Source organism: Canis lupus, chromosome 22, assembly GCF_003254725.2.
Source record: "Canis lupus dingo isolate Sandy chromosome 22, ASM325472v2, whole genome shotgun sequence".
NCBI lineage: Eukaryota > Metazoa > Chordata > Mammalia > Carnivora > Canidae > Canis > Canis lupus.
The window spans coordinates 59183759-59206065 of record NC_064264.1 but is presented as its reverse complement, the minus strand read 5'-3'; the positions used below and the strand labels follow the sequence as shown (position 1 = coordinate 59206065).

Below are 22307 nucleotides of genomic sequence, written 5' to 3'. Positions count from 1 at the left end.
ATGGGGGATCACATTTATGTCCCAGCCTCGTGTGCTCGCCCAGAGAGCCCTGTCTGGAAGCGGAATTCCTGTTAGGGCACATACGTGCCATGAGCATATTTCATGTTTGTGTCAGAGGTTTGATTGTAACTGCTGCCTGGGGCAAAATCTAGCCCAGGCTTACATAGTTGGCTGTTCATTCATATTTGAAATTTGTGGTTTCTTTTCATTGGTTCACCTGTTTGCCCTGAATAGTAGGAGTCTATGAATTTATTAGAATCATAACTCTGAATTAGTTTCTGATTTGGGGTCCTCTGCCTCCTGCCCTCCTCCCTGCCTAGTCTCCCTCCCTTACCACATTGTCACTCTGGCTGACTTGTCTGATCCTGCTGTTGGCTGACTCTTTCTCCCTTTCATTGAAGAGCTGCCGGCCTGGTGGAGGAACTACTTACTTTCTGAGATGGCTCTGAAGGTCCTTCTGCCTGCCAGACAAGGAGCAGGGGTGGAGTGACGGTCCTCTAAAGTTGTTGACATACTTCGTTTAGAATTTTTATTTGTTTCACAACACCTTGAATAACCTAGATTCTGATAATTGTTTAATGACTGCTTTCAAATAGCCAATGATTTCCAGATCCAAATATCTTTTTCCTTTGCTAAATTATAGTGGGAACACATGAAGCATTTTACTGGACTCTATGAATGATGCTCTTATATTTTAATGTATGCAAACATAATTGAGGTTCAGTTACAGTGTAAAACTATCCTCAGTAATGTTGACCTTGAAATGAAAACTTGGCACCAAATTTATTCAGGTAAATACTTGAAAAAATAGTTTCTTCCTCTTGTTACCTGAAGACTGTATTTAAGAAAGTCTTCATAATTAAAGAGTTTGGATACCAAAGGGTTAAAAATACACGTTTTTCTTTTACTGAAGAAATTTTAGATGTTTGCTAATGTTGTCTGTACAAATGGACATTTAGTGATTTTTTTTTTATCTTTTTTTTTTTTTTTTAACGATTCCATGTATTTGCTTATTTCCATCTAGGAATAGTTACTAATGTATTTGAGATACAGCATACCAAATTTTAAAGTAACCAGAATCGTGAGTGAATGGTTTTTAGTCCATACTGTTAAAGTTTTGATGAAAAATTGGCATATTTCGATTGGCTTCATGCTGAAAGTGGCTGGAGGTGATTGGAAAAGGCAGTGTTGTGGAGCTTCAGCTCCCGGTCAGGGCAGTCATGTGACAGTCGCTCACACTCAGTGACTGTGCCTTGCAGCCCACGTGTGTATATGTATTTGTAATCCAAATGTTGCCTGCGAATATGTGATCCCTTATTATTTCAGTGTCCTGTGTTCTGAACCATTGCCCGTTTTAAATCACAGAGAAGATTCTGAATCTGTAAAACCTACACGTGTCAATGTCTTACAGCTACGTAATTCGAATTGACTTGATTTTTTCAAGTAATCCTAGAAAGGGGGAGCATTCCATATAGAAACTGCTGAGACTGCCACAGGTGCTTCTCCGAAAACCTTACGGTTGTGGCATTGAATGCTCAGTATGGCTTCCTTTCTTCACACGAGGCATACTGTTGAGGTATTTGTTGCGGTGATTGGTTTTAATGCTAATCTAGGAATTCAGATATAGATTCTTTAGATTTGCATGCTTTGCTTACCCTAATTTAAGATATCTACCTTTTATTGTAACTAACAATAGTTAAGTTGAGATCAGAATTTTAACAGAACTATTATTTATATAAAAATTGTGGTTATCTCTTTATTGTCACATGGCATTAACAAAAAAGAAAACATCTGAAGGTGATGTGACAACTCAGATTCTAAACATTGTCTCAGTTATTTCCTGATCCGTGGTTTTTCAAATTAAAGAAAAAACTGTTCCTACTAGAACGGCTTCTCATCTGTTGCAGGGACGTGACACTGTAAGTGGAAAAATAGATGGAGGACTAGGTGGCCACAGAGTAGGCTTTTGTCTTCAAGTGCTTTTCAGTACAAGACACTTTAATACCTTCTTCAGAACTTTATGACAGATAATACGGTAACCCGGTGTTTACACTTTAGCTTCAGTGAAGCTTAAAAACAAAGTTTCTTTGCCATTTATTGAGCAGAAAAAATAATTCACAGTGAGATTATTAGAAGTCTTCTGTATTTCCATATTCCTCTTTGGAAAGAATATTGGGGTCCCCCAGGAAGACATGGGTGGCCTGCTCGAGATCACTTTCACAGTCACCCTGAGTGTTATAGAAACTAGAATCCACAGGTGCCAGCACCAGCAGCAGTCTCAGCAGCCTAAAAATCTGATCCTGTCAGCTTTTTTTTTTTGAAGACTGTTTTTTTTTTTTGAAAGTTCAACAAACTAGACCCAATTTTGAACATCCTGTTGATTGATGTCTAATTTTTAAGTCCTGCCCAGTTTCAAAGATTATTTTCAGCTGGATATCAGAGCCAGTGAACGGAGAGCTTTTAGAAATGACCTCATAGCACATCCACAGGGTTCTCATCTTCCGAAATGGACAGAGGTGAATTTTGGGTCATGCATAGTCTGCATTCACCAATGTACATCACACTGAAGATGCTAAGTTTAAAAGTATACTTTTTTTTTAATTAGGCTAAACATATATGCTGTCATTACTGCCCCAGTTTTCATGCAAAATACGTTTTCAGAGTACTTTTGAATAATTTCTTTCAGATACTTTAAAACTTGGACTTTGGCCTAGTGTGTGGAGACTGCAGCTAAGATCGACATTTGTGCTGACACTATACCTAAGCTTGATGGGAGCACTGAGCATAGTGATCAAGGCCACGGACCAAAGGGTGAAACCTTGGCTCTTTAGAAAGTACTGTGCCAGGGGCGCCTGGGTGGTGTAGCCCGCTGAGTGACCCAACTCTTGCTTTCAGCTCAGGTTGTGACTCATGGGTCCTGAGATCAAGCCCCACATTGGGCTCTGCTCAGCAGGGGTTCTCTCCTTCTGCCCTTCCTGCACACTCTAAGATAAGTAAATCTTTACAAATAAATAAATAAACAGAAAAAGTGCCATGGCAGACCCAGAGCACCACTGGAATGGGGAGCTGCCCTGCCCCCTGCCAGCCTGCGGTCACACCCCTGAGCTACTGCCACTGACAGGAAGGTAAGGGGGAGCTTAGTGTTAATATCTATTTCAACTTGGAACACAAAACTTTAAGGCTTAATAAGTTGATGGTATATTTTCACCAGGATTACTGTGTCAGCTCTTCAAACATCAAAATTGAAGCACACTCGAACAAGTAGGAAAAGCATGTGTGAAAAAAGGATTAAAAGACCTCAACCCCCTTTTGTCAGAAGTTCAGGTTTTAAACCGAGTCCACGTAATGATTCTTTATTCTAGTCTTTGACTTGGAAACCCACATGAGTTTGAGCTGCTCTGATACGCTTGCAAGTCTCCTCTGCTTATTAAACTATAAGGGGCTTGAGGAATCCAGACTTCTACAGGTCATATTCACCTTGATCTCAGTAAACATTCCCTGCTTGTGGGACCCAGGACATTCAGCAGAAAACACCCAAGTGGAGCGGAGACCACCACCATCTGTCTCACTCATTTCCACGTGCTTTCGGGGCTAAAGTTCACTATAGATGGTTGTCTTGGTATGTAATATTCTATGACGTAGTGGGTTTGGTGACTTGTTAAAAGTTGTTTTTTTGAATTAAGTAGTAAGTAAAGTTTCTGGAAAAACAGCTTTGAGGAACCTATGGACAGATAAGTTTCATAAAAATTGAGGACGAGGGACGCCTGGGTGTCTCAGTGGTTGAGCATGTGCTTTTTGGCTCAGGTCATGATCCCGGAGTTCTGGGATCGAATCCTGCATCAGGCTCCCTTCACCTATGTCTCTGCCTCTCTCTATGTGTCTCTCTCATGAATAAATAAAATCTTTTTAAAAATAAAATAAATAAAAAATAAAAATTGAGTTAGTACCATCTACTGGTTACGTGTTATTCAGCAGACCCAATCTGCTGCTTGGTTTTTTATGACCCGTAAACTAAGAATGATGGTTACCCCTTAAAGGGGTTGAACAAAAATCAAAAGAATAATTATTTTGTGACAAGCTAAAATTATATAAAATTCTCATTTTAGTGTCCACGAATGAAATTTCACCGTAACGTAGCCATGCTGTAGTGTTTACATGTTGTCCGAGATTGCTCTCAGGCTGAGAGGACTGACCTGAGTAGTTGTGAGCGGAAGTGTGACCTGGAGAGTCTGCAGTCCTTAGCGTCCAGCCATTCATAGGGAAAGTGCCTGCTCTGGGATAAGTACGCCCCATTGCACCCTTCCAGCCAGTTTCTGCATTGAACAGTTTTTGCATTGAGCATTCTGCTCCAGAGCAGCCACTTAGCCATTCTCTAGTGTATGCAGAGGAGAATTAGGGAGTGGATGTTTGGCAGGGTAGACGATGAAGGTACATAAGTGGGGGTCTTGTTGGTGAGTGCCAGAATCAGGTATTAAGAGATCTTCTGCTTGAGAGGAGGATAAATGCTGTTAAACTATGTTGTGTACATTCAGTCTTTAGTGACAAGAGAAGGAATGTATGGTTGACCCTTTAACAATGGGGGTCTGAACTGTGTACCTCTATCCATACGTGGATTTTTTTATATATGTATATAAATATAGTACATACTATAGATGTGATTTTTCTTTTCTCTAGCTGACTTTATTGTAAGCATAGAGTATATAATACACATAGCACACAGAATGTATGTTACTCTTTGTATTACCAGTAAAGCTGCTTCTGGATGATAGTAGGCTCTCAGTACTTAAGTTTTGGGGAGTGAGCAGTTACATGTGGGTTTGTGACTGCACAGGGGTTTGTACCCCCAGCCCATCATTGTTCAAGGGTCTGCTCAAGTCAAAATCTCCCATAGCTTCCTGGGGGCAGAGATAGTGTGTGTCCCCATTTCTGGTAACACCGTAGGAACAATGCCACAGTTATTAGCTCCCAGTTAATTCTTCCACAGCCACCATGTGTCCCAGATTCTGCCCCTACACCTTCTAGAATGTTTTGATCTCCCTTTTTGATCACTCTCACTTCTTGGCTTGTCCCGTCCTGCAAATGTATGTGCAGAACCAGCACCTATTCAGCCTGGCCCGTGACCGTCCATCCTTGCTTGGGCTGTACTGGGGAGCAAGGGGTATGAGTTGAGGTCCTTCTCTTGTTTAGGTTCGAAGATGATACTTGATGCTCTATGGAAACATATCGTGCAGTTGTGTGTGTACATGGGTGGGGGAGCCCTCACTTGGCCTGTCTCTGGTTTCAGCACGCAGCCCAGGTCAGCCCTGTAGTCTCCACAGAGTCTCCAGATGTTGGCACTGGTTTGTTGCTTATTTTTCTTTAAGATCTCTTTCCTTGGGAAAACAGTAAACTTGTTAGTCTAATCCGAGTCCAGGGGATCCCTGGGTGGCGCAGCGGTTTAGCGCCTGCCTTTGGCCCAGGGCATGATCCTGGAGACCCGGGATCGAATCCCACGTCGGGCTACCTGTGCATGGAGCCTGCTTCTCCCTCTGCCTGTGTCTCTGCCTCTCTCTCTCTCTCTCTCTCTCTGTGTGCCTATCATAAATAAATTTTAAAAAAAATTAAAAAAAATAATCCGAGTCCAGTCTGGCATGCTGTTTCTGGATGGAAAGTGAAGCATTGAGGGTGTTTTGGAAATTCTCATCTTCCACGACTTGAGAATATTGGCTGCTCCTTAAACTTCTCTGTTGTCCTCGGTGACCTTTATGACCGCGGATGCCGTTTAAACCGTGTGTGCTGCTCATCATCCTTCTCTGATCTACCAAAGACTTCTGTTCCCTGTCAGCTTAGTTCTGTGTCCTCTGCTTTTGGAGACCAACTCTGTATTTCTGTATGAAGTGATCATTTTATAAACTGTGTGTGTGTTCCAGGTCTTCATGTTTCCAAATTTTGAAGAATTAGATTTTTTTTTTTTCATGTGGCTACCTATTATCCCGTCCACATTCTTGATAGAGTAGATCATTCTGGACAACTACCCTTGCGGTAGCCCCTGAAGATGAAATACACCATTTAAAAAGCTCATCCAGTCAAAAACTTAGTTTAGTGTTGGCATATCAATAGCATGATGATTTCAGAAACTGTAAGTGTATGATCATTTTAAATGTATGTAATTAATATAATTCACTCTGCCCAAACGTTGACATTTCCTTTCCATTTGATGTATACAGCACAATAAAAATAAGGCCCAGTTGTAGAAGAATACTCCGAATTCATAGCCGTGAAATCAGAATGTCCTCATTAGTTCTGCACACAATTGCCTTATATTTTTTTAAAAAAATATTGTTGATTTCTGGGATTCTCAAGTCTGGTTTCTTTTATATCTGCTCAAACTGAGTTTGGGCTTTCACCTTTCTTTCTTTGGAATATATAATATTTATTTGTCTCACGCTTTAAAGAGAAGAGACAAGTTTAGCAATTATCCACAAATAACACAGATTTTTCATTTCTGAGGATAGAGCTTTATGAGTGTGTGGGCTAGAGATGGGAGTATAGGGCTTACTGTTGTCTTCACAGGAAATCCCTGTGTCCCCCTAATGTGTGGTTTTTACTCTGAAGTGGCTTTTGCATTAACATCAGCCTGGGAAGCAAGCGTCACACGTTGTGCATTGGTTATCGGTGACGCTGTAAGGCCTGTGTTGGTTGTGCCTGTGGCCTCGTGGCAGCGCAGGCACAAGAGCCAGCCCCTGTCTGGTGCTTGCGTTCTCAGTGTATCAGCCTGTCTGTCTCTTTCACTGGTTTGCAGACTGACTTCAGGGCAGGCTATTTTTTCTTGTCTTTCAGGGGAATTTCAACAGGGAGTCACTTGTGTTCCTTTATTATTTCCTAATTGAGTTGTACGATGGTTCTTTCATATTCGTGTGGTCGGAATACTTCACGTTCTGCTGGCACTTCCTGCCGTAGGAGACCCCAACCATCACCTGTTAGAGTGGCCGGCCATCATGGGGTACTGGGCCCCCAGGGCCCTGTCAGGAGGCTCTGCTCAAGTAACATCTGTGCAGATGCTCTAAAAAGCCAGGGTGTCCGACCACTGCAGGCTTTCCTGAGGGCCAGCACACAACATAACATAGACACACACACACACACACACACACACACACACACACACACACACACAGACTGAGTTGCTCAGCCTTCCAGTCCGATGATCCAGTTATCTTCATGTCAGGGCATCCTAAACTTCCACTTACAGTGTCACGTGTTAGCACAAATCTGGCTTATCGGTGCGCTGCTTCTAGGAAGCCGATTGTCATGAATGCCATGGACAATTTCAGTACATGTTTGTTTGTTATGATTTTACTCAAGCTAAAGGAATGGATTATTACAATTATGCAGATAATATAGACCTCAGTTTCGGGTTAAGTCTGAAGTTGGCGTAAACTTAAGTTCTTCAGACTCACCTAAAAAATGATTTTGAGAAGTTAAACAGGAAGATTCCTTTTTTAAAGTTTAGTGTGTTGATTTTAAATGCCTATCTCCCGAATCTTGCTTAGTAATGAGATGTGCGTAAGAGCACAGTTAGTTATGCAGCCAGGATGAGGAGCTCCCCTGTAAGGGAGACCTGCTGTAAATCTGTATTCTCTTGCCATCCCCTTGAGATAGTCAGTCAGGTCTGCAGGAGCAGAGAGCAGGCGAGGATGCCGGCGGGGTGTAATTCTGTGTTTTTGTGTCACACAGCCTGAGAAATGCCAGTGGCCTGACGGCAGCAGACATTGCTCAAACCCAGGGTTTCCAAGAGTGCACCCAGTTTCTCTTGAACCTGCAGAATTGTCACCTGAGCCGTTTCTATGATAATGGCACCATAAATGGGGGCCATCAGAATATATTCCCTAATCACACTAGTGTTGGCGCAAATCGCAAGAGATGCTTGGAAGATCCAGAGCCCTTTGGAGTAAAGAAGGCTAGAACTGAAGGTGAGACACCTTTGTGGGCAGGAGGGGGGCGGACTCTGCTCCTTTCTGTAACGTGTGCTCTCTTTTACGGCTGGAGGCGCCTTCGAGATGAGACCGTCATTTGGGTACTGTGCCGGAGGATCCTGGTGCAGTGGTGGTGGCACTTTCCCCGTATGGCCACTTGGAAGATGGGCCCTTTAACAAAAGGGGAGCGGCCAGGAGGGCCGTGTTGACAGCTCAGATGGAAATGTGTGTATATAACTGCACACCCAGGTTTTTCTGCCATGAAGTAGGAAGATTTTTCTCATTTTCTTGTACCTGCTTGAAATATAACTATTAAAAAATTCTGCCACTGTGCCTGATTTTTGTTTGTTTCCTGTGAATGTTCCCGAGCTTATGAATAATAACATTGCTGGTCTGGTAGCAAAACACAGTTTCACGTCTGGGCAGGGAGAGGTTGGCCAACGCTGCTCCACATGCACTGTGCTCTGGCCTCAGCTGGTCTCCACACCCCCAGTATAGCGTGTGTGTCACAGCGAGACCTGGGGTGTCCGTGTGACGTGAGGATAAGTCTCGAAGGTAAGTTATTGATAAGTATTTTCCCACCTTATCTTCAGATAACTTCGGAGTTTGCAAACAGGGTCACCTAGTCACTCTCAGATGAAAACACACGTCCCCTTTGTGTAGAGAAAAAATACACCTGCATGTAAGATACCTCCTGAGACGAAGTAATCCCTTCATGAGAACACGGAGCAAACGTAGACTGGGGCACTGAGAGGTGGGAGTGAGATCACAAGCGCAGACAGGATTTGCTGAGCATAAGTACAAAGTTGTGCCCTCGGCTACACAAGGATAGTATGAGGAAAAGCTGAGCAGCTGGAGGTTTTAGGTGACCACACTTCATGGGGGTTGGTACATACTTCATGGGGGTCAGCATTATCCTCTTTCCAGTGCTGTACCTTTTCAGTTTAACATTTGCATCCGGATGAAAATGGGTTCTTGTTACTATAAAGGTGATAGAATTGTGTTACCTACTTTTTAAAATACTTTGTCACTATAAAAACTCGTGACTTTTTTGTAGGAATGAATGTATGAAGTCAAATATAGTATAGTTTACCAAATTTATACCTTTATAAATCGTATAATGGTGTGTGCTAGAATGATCATAAGCACAAACAGCGTGAAGGTATGTCTGTCCTTCAGAAGGGGTGTCCTTGATGGTGAAGTACTGTTCAGCATCGTCAGTTATTCATACCATGTTCCAATATATTTCTTTCTAATGTGTTTTAAAAGCCCTTTAAGAGCATCTACTTTTTAAAAATAGTGTCTTTTCGTCCATTTGGCACCTGGTTTAATCTGGAATCTTCCCTGTGCCTTCGTGTAGGAATCCTGCATGTGACCATGTCCACATGTGTTATAGCATAGATCTTAAATTCTTACCTGGTAGTGTAGGAAGGACTCAGAAGTGTACCAAAGAAGTTTTAAAACCAGTCTCTAAGGTTTCAGTTCAGTGGGGTTGACCATATCTCAGTGTTGAAGTGTCCAAAAAAGACTTTCCAAGGATTCCTCAAACTTGAATTTAAGTTTCTCAACCTTATTACTACACAGATTGGGCTTGAAGAATCCTACAGGTAGGTAGGGGTTGAGGGGATTTTACTCCCTCCAGACAAGGACTCCTTTTGGTTGACCAGCATATGAGAGATGGATGTTTTGCCCATGAAACTTCTGTGCAGCTTTCCCAAATGGCCTGTTCCCACTGCTCAGCCTGGTGCCAGGTCAGAAGAGGAGGCAGCCAGAGCCTGGTGTTAAAGTCCTGCAGTCCCAAGGCTCACTCGCTCTGTCCACATGCAGAGCCTGTGAGAAATCCGGGCTCCTCACTGGAGGTGGTGACCGCACGGTCCCTGGAGCATGCGTGCGTGTGTGTCAGTTAATATTTGTGAGCACAGACAGGTGCCCACCGCTGCCCGCTCCTTCCCTCTGGTGGAAAGCAAGTGTTTTCCATTTTACCATTACATACTTAGGCCATGAGTGGGGGTTGGGGCAGTCACCTCTTACTCAGGATTTTCCCCAGCTGCCTTGAGTTTTCTGAAGGAAGCTGTGTTTGCCTGTTACTTGCATTCTTGGATAGGGTTCTAGTATGCATTTCAAGACCTACTGCTGTAGTGCACCTTCACTTAATTTCTGGCATCTCATTTTGATTTGCTATTTAAATGTGTGAGTCCAAGATTTTGCTAATTCTGAATTACTCATTTTGTAGGTAAGTTTTTGGTTCTCATGCCAGAGTATTTTTTTTCCTGATAACATGCATATAAAATACTTTTGAATAACTTCACACATGAAAGTACTTAAAAGAGTTTAAAATTGTCTCTCCCTTCCTCCCCAGTACAAGGGGTCAGGAATCCTGTCTGGGCTGTATCAATGCATGGCTTGGACCTTAATAATGAAAATGTAGCCTGTCTCTGTACAACTTAAAATGTCACACTAGTGTTTTTAGTGTGCAATTTATGTTCACAAAAGCAGTTCTTTCCAGAAGTTTTTCTGGCTAAGCCAACTTTTTAAAGTGTGTCTTGTGAAATTTATTTTTTAACTTTTTTTACATTGGAATCCCGAGTCTGAAAGTTTTCTGCTCTTCACAGAAAGTAGCCTCTGTCTCTGCTTTCAGTAAACTATTTTCAAATATTTTAAGATAATTGGCATGATTTTCCCTTGGAAAAGAGCTCAGCTTCACTCTGTACTGCTGGGCTGGAGGCTGCCCTGTGGGAGAAGGCTGTACCACAAGTGTGGTCCTGCTTGAAAGGCCCTTGTGCCACCATTCACAACAGTGTCCTATCCGCTCCTGCCAGAGCAGACTAGTCTGTGTGGCCGTGAACTCAAGCATCAAGTAAAATCCAGATGTTACTTAAGCGGTTGATTTTGATTAAAGATGATTTGGCATAAGATGGGGTTTTGTTCATCTGGCCCCCTCTCCACCCCACATATCAACCGTTTGCTCGAATCGGAATGACTTGTCTCTGGGTGATGGCTGTCCTGTGACGGTTCAGGTGTGAGTCACAGTGCAGTTACTGTATGTCTGTGGTCCTTGGAAACTCGTCCAAATTACCAGGGAGGATGAGGGAGGAACGCCGGTCCCATCCGTGAGATAGAGCTCACTCGTGTAATCAGGAATTGTCTCGGGGGCAGCCCCTGAGTCTTGAGTGGGGAGAGGTAGTGTGAGCTACAGGCTGAGCCAGAAACCTAGTTTGTCATTGGAAACAGTTGCTGTAGGGAAGCAGGCTGTGTCGACACCAGGGCTCTTGTTAGATTGATGTCACGGTTTTCTTATTCAAGTAGGTGTATTAGTGATATTAGAGACTCATACATATTGCATAGGTATTTAATTCCTAAAAACACCTTTTAGGAAAGCTGTCTGCAGCATGACTCAGTTTGAAATTAGCAGTGAGGCGTTTCTCAGCACACTTTTCCCTAGAATGAACTTCTTGTTAAAGAATCTCCACTTTCTGTATGTATTGCACTATCGGTCCTGACCACCCTTGACCTAGGAGGAGGGAGACTCCTGTTAACTGATACATCGAAGTAGAGAATGAGATTCAGGAAATCCAGGGCCTCCCAGCAGTAAGTGTCTAATTTAGTTCCTTCTAGTTTAATTCCGTGTGTTACACACACGTGACTTTGACTTTGGGTACAGTAAATGGTTTTAACTATTTGTCCGGATTAAGAGGACACTGCATGGGAATAACATTGCTTTGTCTCAGTCCCTGAAGATTTAGCACCATGTCACTCTGAATCTGAATGAATCACACTTAAGAACCAAGCACTTTCTTCAATTTCCACTGTTGGCTTGGTTTCAAACTTGAGTCCTCAGCAGTGTCACAGCTGTGGTGGGAGTCAGCCATCGTATGCCCCTCCCCTCTTGTGTCTCCAGAACAGAACAGCTGCTGCTCTGTGCCCTTGGCATCCCCAGTGCCCCACCCACAGGCCTGCTGCACTTGGGCCGTGGCCTGAGTTCAAGTCCTATGAAAGGTCACCTCATGGTAGAAACCGCCTTCACTCTGGCCTTAGGTACTGCTTTGATTTTAATAGAATCTTTAAAAAGTGATTTGGGTAAAATGTGCTTTATAAGTGGAGTAAAGAATAGTTCTGACTAATTAAGTCCAGTGGGAAGCCACCAGGAGGCATTTCCTTCCCGGCTCTTCTGGAGGGGAACTGAGGACTTCTTCAGTGGTCAGCATACTTGGGGCCCCTGGCCACCTCCCTCCAGGGTTGTGGTCAGCACTTGCGACCCTCCCCCTCCCCCCACCACACTGGCACACTAAAGATGAACAAAGGAAGGGGATGACTAATCCATGCCAGGAGCCCAGCCCCGCTGAAGTCCATCATGTGAACCTGCTGGCAGTGTGTGCGCATCAGATGGCTTCTGTGCACAATGTGTGGGGGTTAGCACCGTGCTAGCCAGCTGGCCCACTTACATCTTACACGTATGTGACCGGATAGATTGATTTTTGCCTTTTAAGAGAGTTCTCTGCCTTTAAAGTTAAGCCCGATGAAGCATTTTTCATAGGCACTAGGTAAAATTTTAGGTGTCCTTGGCAATTTGAAATCTTGTTTTGGGAGCACCTGGCTGGCTCAGTCGGCAGAGCCTACAACCCTTCATCACCAGTTCGTGAGTTCAAGCCCCACGTTGGGTGTAAGATTCACTTTTAAAAAGTAAATGTTTTTGTATACATGTTCTGTATGTCAGCACAAGTGGCATGCCCATTGTACAGTAAGTGTGTACCTTCCTGATGGCACAGCCTCTGTAATGTGTCATCTGGTTTCCAGAAGTGAAGTCCTACCTCTCCCATGTCTTTGGACTACTTGGTCTTAAAATAAAATATGCAGTTTTAGAATCTTTCTAAAAATTGGTTTTAAGGATCTTAGATGAAAGTACAAATGCAGATTTCTGTGTTCAGACAGTGGTCACACTTGGTTGCAACATTGCCTCTGTAGGAAGGAAGCTGGGAGGGTTTATTTTGAGCCAGTCCCAGGCAGTTTTCTGTCATACATATTCAGCATCTAATGTGTTCTAGAATCTCATCTCCTCAACAAATGCCTGCTTTGGCCAAGTAAAAGGTAAGCACATTTTTTAACAAAATGTTCTGTGATTTTTCGTTTTAGCTAAAATAAGTTTTCGTTTTAACAATAGGAAGATGGGAAGGGAAGGTGCTTCTTTTCCAAAGTGTAAATGGTATCAAAATTGGTAACTTGGAAAGAAGACATTTTGTTTTTCTGGACTGTGAGATCACCTTTCTCAGATGCAGTGTGGAATATTTCAGTGGTTCCTATGGCAAAGATGTATGGGTATGTGTGGGAGAAAGGTTGGATCCAATGTTCTTAAAATTCTCAGAGGCCAATATTAATCTCATGGTTTATAAAATACAGTTTTAAAAAGTAAATTGGCACCTTTAATACCTCCATCTGGATAATTAAGCACTCCCTATATACAGGTGCTGAAATTACACAAGGTTCTGGGGCTGCCAGATTATGGCCAAGGAGTCAAAAACTTCTACAGATATCTTTTTTTTTTTTTTTTAAGATTTTTATTTTATTTTATTCATGAGAGACACAGAGAGAAGCAGAGACACAGAGGGAGAAACAGGCTCCTCACAGGGAGCCCGATGCAGGACTCCATCCCTAGAACCTGGGATCAAACAACGCTGAGCCACCCAGGTGTCCCCCTTTGCAGATCTTTTAGGGCAACAATGCACTACAAAGATGGCCTATCTCTAGAGAAAGAAAATGCTGGGCTGACCACGTTGGCATATGCTTCCCACGTTAAAGAGATTCCTGACTACTAATATAAAGGCTTCAGTCTCTTTCTTCTTTATCCTGTTCTGTTAACGAGGAACTACCAGCATTAACGACCATCTATGAGATGGAGAGGTCTGGGTTAGTTCCTGGTACGCTGCATGGGTCTCTTGAAGGGAGTCCTTCACGCTGTAAGACAACAGCCTTGTGCCCTGGCTCCTCCAGTGGCTCCAAAGTCCTTGGTCACCAGCTCTTCTGGCCCCCTAGTGGCAGGTCTGCCCTCGTTTCCAGTCCACTTTGTAGGCAGACTTAGCTGGAGGTGATCCTCCTGATTTTATTGCTGATTATTCTAGTTACTCAGCTTTTGTCTGCTTTCTGTGTTTGTACCTTTTCAGGCTAGAGAGAGGGCTTCATCTGTGGACACGGGCACACTTCTAGGCACTGGGCTTAGGGGATGAGAATATAAATTCCTCTGCTCTCATGAAGCACTTTTTTATTTGTCCTCTTTTTGGTGTTTTTTAACCTTTACTTTTCAGAGATGTGAAGTTGCACATTAGCCTAGTTGTCACCTTCTCCGAGGAACACTGGCATCTTACAAGTATGAAATCTGAAAGCTGTGTTGTATCCCACTGGAGTGAGTCTCCCTTTCTGTTCACAGAGGCACCCGTGGCTTTGCCATGCTAGTGTGCCACTTCTCCGCATACTACCCGATTACCTGCCTGGCTTACCAGGCAGAGGAGAAAAAGGAGGAGAACCTGACCCATGCTGACTGAGGCACCTCATCTCTGAAGTGACTGGGCTTTCTCTGAAGGTGATGAGTGAGGACTTTGTCAGCTGGCACCCAGAGTGCTCCCTCCCACCCCTCCTTACAGCAGCTTATTTGCCACGACTCATTGAAAGTACATGGTTCACAGTGAAGCTAGCGCCTTGCCCGTCACTCATGTGGGGCCTGTGGAGGAATCAGGAGAGCTCTGAGAGGGAAAGACTGAAACCCATGGCTTAATGCCTCTGGCTTAAAAGCACCTGTCTTGTAGAGTGCTTTTGGCCTGGTACCTGTGCAGACCAGCTACACGAATCACACCGTCCTGTTTCTCCCACATCCTAATCCAGAATTTGTGCTTCTCTTTCATTAAGACCATACATTATTAGCTTTGGTCTCCATAGTTTGGGGTGAGGCTTAGTAATAGTCTGGAACTGGCACACTCATTCCTCTTACGTATATCGAAAATAACTCGTGCCTCTAAAATTAGAAGTAATTAAAGCTGCAGAGTTCATGTCTGTTTTTAAATGTTTATTGGAAAGATATAGCACCGAAAGTTATTTGTGTTCTATATATCCCTTGACCCAGAAATAATTCTCAGTATTTATCTGAGCTGAGTAAAGAACCGGAAATGTACAGAAAGGTGTGTTTATAAGGATGTTGATTATGATATTCACGACGGGAAAGAAAAGCCAGACAGTGGTGGGGAGTTTTGTGGGGGTAAGTTATAATGCAGCCATACAGTGGATTATTAGTAAACTTAAAAGATTTCTTTTGATGGGATCCCTGGGTGGCGCAGCGGTTTGGCGCCTGCCTTTGGCCTAGGGCGCGATCCTGGAGACCCAGGATCGATTCCCACGTCGGGCTCCCAGTGCATGGAGCCTGCTTCTCTCTGCCTGTGTCTCTGCCTCTCTTTCTCTCTCTGTGACTATCATAAATAAATTTTAAAAAAAAATAAAAAAAAAAGATTTCTTTTGAACTTAGCTGACACGCTGCATTCATGCCATGGTAGATGAAGAAAAGCAAGACATGGACATGATGTGGGAGTCCATTTTTGTGATAGCGTATGCTTATTAAAACTAGAAAGCTCTGTGTCAAGTGGGAGTGGCTGCTCGGAGAAGGGGAGATTCCTAAGAAAAGTGCACAGGGTCATGTTTCCACACAGCAAATGTGATTCTTGCAGGAAGGATTAAATGTGCATGTTTGTTTTTCTGTAACAGTCATAAAAAATGAATGATCGTATTTTGAGGAATGTGAAAATACAACCTCAACTCCAAAGACCTCAGAACGAAGACTTTAATGCTTGTTTCCAGAGTTATCATCCCTTGGTACACAGGCCTGCACCTCTCCAGGACAGCATTGAGTCTTGGCTTTTACCTTATTTTCTGCTACTGAAGTTAGTGTTTTTTTTTTTTTAATTTGAGGATAGTTTTAATGGTATTCATGTTATTCAAGAATTGTATTATTATTTCTTTACGAGAAGCAACTGAAGGAACATTTGGGGGCATAACAGAGTACTCTGAACCTAAAGTCATATTTAGAGACCTCTCTGGGTTGTCTGTTATTTTGTCCAAGGAACAACCATAAAGGAGAATTTGTGCCATCAAGTATAAGTGTCCAAAATCCCATGACTTCTCATTGAAACTGCACGCTTCAGGAAATATGTTTTATTGTGGAAAGTATGTTTTCTGGGAGTGTACTTAATGTGTTAGTAATCTGATTATTAAGTTGTCTTGATGGTTCAGAAGCATTAGTTGTTCCTGAGGAGAAAGGAGTGACAATCGGCTGTCTTAAAAGCTTGTGGGTGCTGGGGTCTAAACTTGCCTTTGTGTTCTATGCAGCTCAGAGTCTGGGTCCCTGCATGCCGCTGGGGAACAGCGATGTGGAAGATGAAGCTGACAAAATGCTGGTCGACAGAGAGTTTGCTGCTGTCACAGGTGGGAGTGGACAGTTCTCTGTTAGCCACGGCAGCCCCATGGTCGAAGACGCCAAACGGCAGGAGGGGGGTTCTGTTGGACCCAAAGAAATAGAAATATATACTGTTTCGGCAATGCAGACCCCTTGTCGTTGCAAGAACCAGTATGCGTATTATTTCTAACATAAGTTCTCCCGACGTTTGCACTGCTGTCGGCGTTTTAAAGAATGTCATACTACGGTTTGCATATCGTGGGCAAGTTTGTAGATACAGTGATACGTGTTTTGGGTGTATTCTATAAATATGAAAAGTTGAAGTGCAATCTTCCTATTTTGGTTTGAAGCTTCTGCTTAACGTGCCTTGTTTAATTTCAATGAGGTTTCGCATGCTTACTTTTCTGACATGTGACCTTTGGGTGAATACACCAGAGAGACCTCTCCTGCTGGGAGTTCCAGCGTGGCGCGCAGCAAGAAGGATGACTTGCTGCAGGCGTGGAGGACTGGGGAGTGCTGTAGCCCTGACACGTGGCCAGTCTCGTCTGCGTGGAGCCTCTCGCACGCGCTCCCGGTCTCTGTGGTTTCTGAGGCATCGGCTCCGAGTCTGGCCGAACGCGGAGCACCGCGTCTCACGAGACACGTTTTACATGCTCGAAGTGTTCATATACTCAAACAGCTGGTAGTCATCTTCAGTGTTGAAAGTCAAAGGCTCTGTTTCTCTTAGCATTTAGAATCTCTGAAGACTTTTCCTTTGAGTTAACGCTTTTCTCTGTCATTCTTTTCTTTAGGTGACCGCGAAAACATCTTAGCCACTTTCTTACTGTGTTAATATATATAGAAATAGGTACTGGGTTTTTTTAAGGTTTTATTATAATGTCTCTATGCTAAATTCTTCACTGGGATAAGAGATTATGCGTCATGTTTCCCTGACATACATGAAAAAATCATTCTATTTACTAAAATGAAAGGAAAATGTGTACATCTTTCTAGAAGCTCCAGGGTTGTTACAGGTGGAGTTGTCTTTTTGCCAAATAATTCAATGGTAGGTTTTCTAAGGGAAATTCTGATTAGATAGTACATTTAAAGATTTTGGCTAAAGACCAATGATAAAACTCAAAGCTTTTCAAAAATACATGACATTGCTACCTGCTTTTAAAAAGGCAGAAGTAATCATTCTTTAATCTTCAAGCATTCCCTGTGTTTTCAGGCTAAATTTAATAGCGAGCTTGGACATCACATTGAAAAGGCCACACTTTTATTTCAAGCCCAGCTCATCCTGTATAAGAGGTACCACATTTCCTGTCGCCTCATGTACAACACTGTCCGCCTGTGTGCACAAAATGTGCTAAACTCCTGGGGGCAGGTGGTGCACGGGAGCATGGGCCCTGCCGGCACCTGGGGCCAGGAATGAGGATGGTGCTGGAGGCAGCCGGCAGGTCGCAGTCTCAGCCAGGTGGGGTCATGGCATAGCCAGTCTCTAGGATGCCCGCCATTCTCATGCTCAGTCTTATTAAATTTTTCCATAACAACATGAGGTTATCAAATAGCCTTGATTTTGAGATTATGTAACAACACTAGCTCACACCCCTGAGCACTAATGAGCACTAATGAGAAACCACACTCACACAAACACGGTGAAAGCGAAATGGAAACGGAGTCTAGGTAACTCCGGTTCCTGAGGCCATGCTCCTGGACCTTTCCAGGTCCAATCCTCTGGGAATGTCATTTCCATGTCTATTAATAGTATACGATTATTTGTCTTAATAACTGTCAAAGTTACCATCACAGTTATGAATTTTACCACCCAGGAAACATTGTTGATGCTTTATTTTTGAGAAAAAATTGATATAATTGTTTCTTTTCTATTCTGCTTCATGTTTGGTTCTTGAACTACTTGTTCTCGAGCCTTGAATTTTAACTCAATAGAAGAGCTGTCCTTTAATTTGGAAAAAAAAAATAATCCCTTATCCTCTGAAGAATTTATAGCAGCTATTAAACTATGATTATCACTTAAGTTGACAGAAAAATGGATGATTAATGGAATGTGTAGAAGGTGTTTTTGTTCATTGAACAAGCCGTGATTTTTTGTTGGCAGGAAGATTTGCGGGACACACAGAAACCTATGTCCAAGTGCAAATCAGAGGCACATAGATGGTGACGCGGAAAGTAAGCCCTTCCGGGGGAGGGCCACACTGTGTGTCAGGGTGATTGGGGTGCAGAAACATGTCCTCATTTCATCGGTCGTGGGACTCCCTCTTCCGTATTTAATATCATACCTTGCTTTAACAGCGCAGAACATGAGATAAAATTCCGTATTACCAAGCAAGACATAATTCTCAATCATCCTTTGTACTGTTGTGTGAATTCCTGTGAACATGAATAGTGAACCCCAAGTTTCCTTATACAGAAAGATACCTTGTGATCGCTGTCTCCATGGGCCCAGGTGTGTTGTGATCACCCCTTTCTTCCCCCCATAAGACATCCTCCTCTTGACGGATGTCCACATACACAGATTAAACAAGCAACATTTTTCCAACATAAGTGATTTTTAATGTAGCCTAATCAGGTGCGCCTCGGACATCGTAGTCCCTGTCCTTGCAAACTCAGAAGACTGTCCCAGAGCTGGTGCCATTGTGCTGCTGGCCCCAGGCGGCCCGCGTGAGAAGGCATAGGGCTCCCAGCCGGGCCGCACGAATGCCGCTAAAAGCTGAACTTCGGCGTCCACGTGCCTCCCCGGACCCCGCGTCAGGGGCTACCTATCCTTCTCCCTTTTCTTAAGAGCTGGAGAGGTGTGGGGTTTTTATCTTAACTCTATGGAAGACCTCACACTTTGTTCTGCTGGACTTTTTCATGGGTGATTTTTAAAACTTCTTCCTGAACATAGTCTTAAGAGGAGAGCACTTTTTTGCTCTTCGGGTTTTTCTGACAGCTGTCTGGGACTGTTGGTATTTTTCACGCCGCATAGTTGTCAGCTTAGGTGCTCCTGAAAGTCATAAATGTTTCCTGTCTTACGGGGCAAATGCTGCTGTTGGGTTCTATTTTTAAATCTGCCTATGCACAGTTTTTTACTTCCAGAAAAGGAACTGGTTTGCTTAAAAAAACAAAAAACAAAAAACAAGAGAAGCTAAATAAATCCTTTAAAATTGTAGCAGCGATGAAACATTAGTCTCTCTTCCCCCTCTGGTTCTGAATTTTGGTGACAGGTGTATTTCTTAATGCAGATATGAAAAACAGTAGCTCCATGTCGGATACACTGACAAATGGATGTGTCATCAATGGACATTTGGACTTCCCCTCTGCGACACAGCTCAATGCAACGGAGAGCCCGAATGACCAGTGCTTATCAGAATCTAATGGAATTAGCAATGGATTAGTTCCAGGACGGCCTTTTCCAAGTAGCCAGGGTTCTGTTTGTGTTAACGGTACCGAGGAACCAGAAAAGACCATGAGTGCTAACGCCGAGATGTGCGGCTCTCTGCACCTGAATGGGAGCCCCAGTAGCTGCGTAGCTAGTAGACCTTCCTGGGTGGAGGACATTGAGGAGAATCTGCACTACGGGCATTACCATGGGTTTGGGGACACTGCTGAAAGCATCCCTGAGCTTCATAGTGTGGTGGAGCAGCCCAGCTCCGTCAAGGGCGTAGAGAGACACGGCAGTGCCATCCTGGGGGCCATGCACCTCTACCACGGCTCGTAGAGACGGATGGCCTGGCTGGGTCTGGACACACTCCTCCCTCCTGTAGCCAACTCAGAATACTCATGTAGCATCAATTTGAGGGAATGCCACAACTTGTACTACTTTTTTTATACTTAAGCTTTCTGGAAAAGTAAGCTTTTATTTGAAAAGTTCCTTGAGAGTCCTGTGGTATGCACAAGTAGGGCTGATTTCCTGCACAGGTGTTTCTTCTATGAGATGGCGAGCCTCTTTCCAAATTCTTTTGGCTGCCAGCTTCGGTGTTCTCTTTTGAATACCATCACCACAAAATGCCGTTTCTCCTTTTGTCAAGTAAAATTGCATCAGATCAAGATAAATTAGAGGCAGTAAGAGAGGTGCCTGCAGATTCAACTCCTTGCACGTAGTCATTTTGAAAAGCTTGCTTTTACTTTGTCCTGTAGGCTTTATGACAGAAGACAGCTATCTCCCTATGCAAAGTATAGCCTTACAAAGATTTCTTGACAAAAAGAACATTTGTCTTTTTCGAAATCTTTTCATTGACACTTTGCAACTTGCTGTGCAGTGAAGTCTTATCTCCCGGCCCACATGATGGTGTGGGGGTACAAGTGGCCCCTGGAATGATGTAGCTCCCCGCCCTGGGTTTCATTGAAAACATATGCCACCTGGGACTGACTTCCAGCTTGTCGTGATTTTATTCCACATTTCCTGCTTTGTCTCTACGGTTTTTACCACAGATAATGGTTTCCCTTATACGTAGTGGAAATTACTATTTGTAGGAACTGTTGGGTCAGAATATTTAACTGACTATTTTGACTTATATTTTCTTCTTTTCCTTGTTTTTGTTTTTTGGGGTTTTCTGCTTTAAAATGTATACCACTATGTATATCCAGTCCACTGAGAGAATTTTGGATCTCTCTTAATAAAACTGCACTAAGTTTATGATTTTATAGAAATTAGCTTTTGTTTAGGCAACTAGTGGTTACACTGTGCAAATATTGTAATGAATTTTTACTTTTCTGATTTTTGTAATAAAAATTGGTGAAGATAGAGAAAATGTCAAATGAACAAGCCAATGTTCTGAGTGCTACTAACATGTGTTTTTAAACTGTACTTTACAAATTGAATTAAAAAAGTCTCACACTCGATTTGTGCCCAGGCTGTGCTTTCTTTCCAGGATAGGAGGTAGGAGTGTCCATGCAGGGGCAGGAAGGGAGGTACAAGTGGAGTATTGCCTGTTATTTTACTTGTAAGATTTTACTTTACTCCTCTGATCCTGCCCCTTTTTTTATTTATTTATTTATTTATTTATTTATTTATTTATTTATTTATTTATTTGAGACACAGAGAGGCAGAGACACAGGCACTGCCCCTGTAATTTCTGGTCACTTTTGATTTATTAATATACATACTCTAGTCCTATGGATACTTTTCTCTTGGGGGGTATAAACTGCTCTAAGCTAGCAGTATTGTCCCTGCATGCTTATTTTCATAAATGTTAACAGCCATAATTTACTAAACTTTGGGCCAGCAGACACTGCTGAACGTAAGACTTTTAAAACTGTAAGTTATGGTTAGTAAATGGCAACAAACGACTCATTCTGGCATGCCTTCGTACGTTATTTAAAGCACTAGATTCTTTAGGCAAAACTTATTATAAAGCTTAACAGACCAAGATGAGGGAATATTAGGCTTTGGAAGTGTCACAGAAAGTGCTAGAGACTGAAAACAGAAGCCTGAATACACTTGTTGCCGCGTCACTGCCGCCTAATCCGTGCCCATAAGAGGCATCAGTAATCGAGCTCTGAACCCAGATGGCCTCGGCCACCTTTCTGAGAAACTGCTCTGAGAAGCCACATAAGTTGCTCTAGTGTGCAAGAGAGATGAGACTCAGTGCCATCTCCTGCTTGGACTAGTCTTGAATGTATTTCAGAGACTGCATAGTGAGTTAATATTTGCCAAGAAACGTTACAGGAATCTCTTAAGATGCACTAAGGATCAGACATTCATTTAGTCTTGGGAGTTGTTGGATAGAATATGACTGCTACTCAGGATAAACCTGCCATATAGAACCTAGATTAGCAACAGCCACACTTGATGGTGATGAATGCACAGTTTGCTAGTCTTGTTCAGAGGCCTTTGATGTGAGCACATTACATTCCCATTTAGAGATCATAAGGAAATTGTTAAAGTAGAATTCTATTGTGCAGTGATAAATTAAGGGCATCCTAAACTATTTTAATAGTTTCCT

The 22307-nt window shown here is 43.0% G+C and overlaps 1 protein-coding gene across 2 annotated transcripts in view; it reads left to right on the top strand.

The window, feature by feature from the left end:
* The window catches only part of ANKRD10 (ankyrin repeat domain 10), a 32907-nt gene extending 11703 nt beyond the window's left edge, over positions 1-21204 (top strand). For both annotated transcript variants that reach the window (XM_025441289.3, XM_025441290.3), the window contains exons 4-6: positions 7714-7949; positions 16314-16409; positions 19605-21204. In XM_025441289.3, the coding sequence (XP_025297074.1) occupies positions 7714-7949; positions 16314-16409; positions 19605-20080 (808 nt within the window). In that variant the 3' untranslated portion in view covers positions 20081-21204. The remainder of the gene's footprint in view (positions 1-7713; positions 7950-16313; positions 16410-19604) is intronic.
* The last annotated feature ends 1103 nt before the right edge of the window (positions 21205-22307 follow it).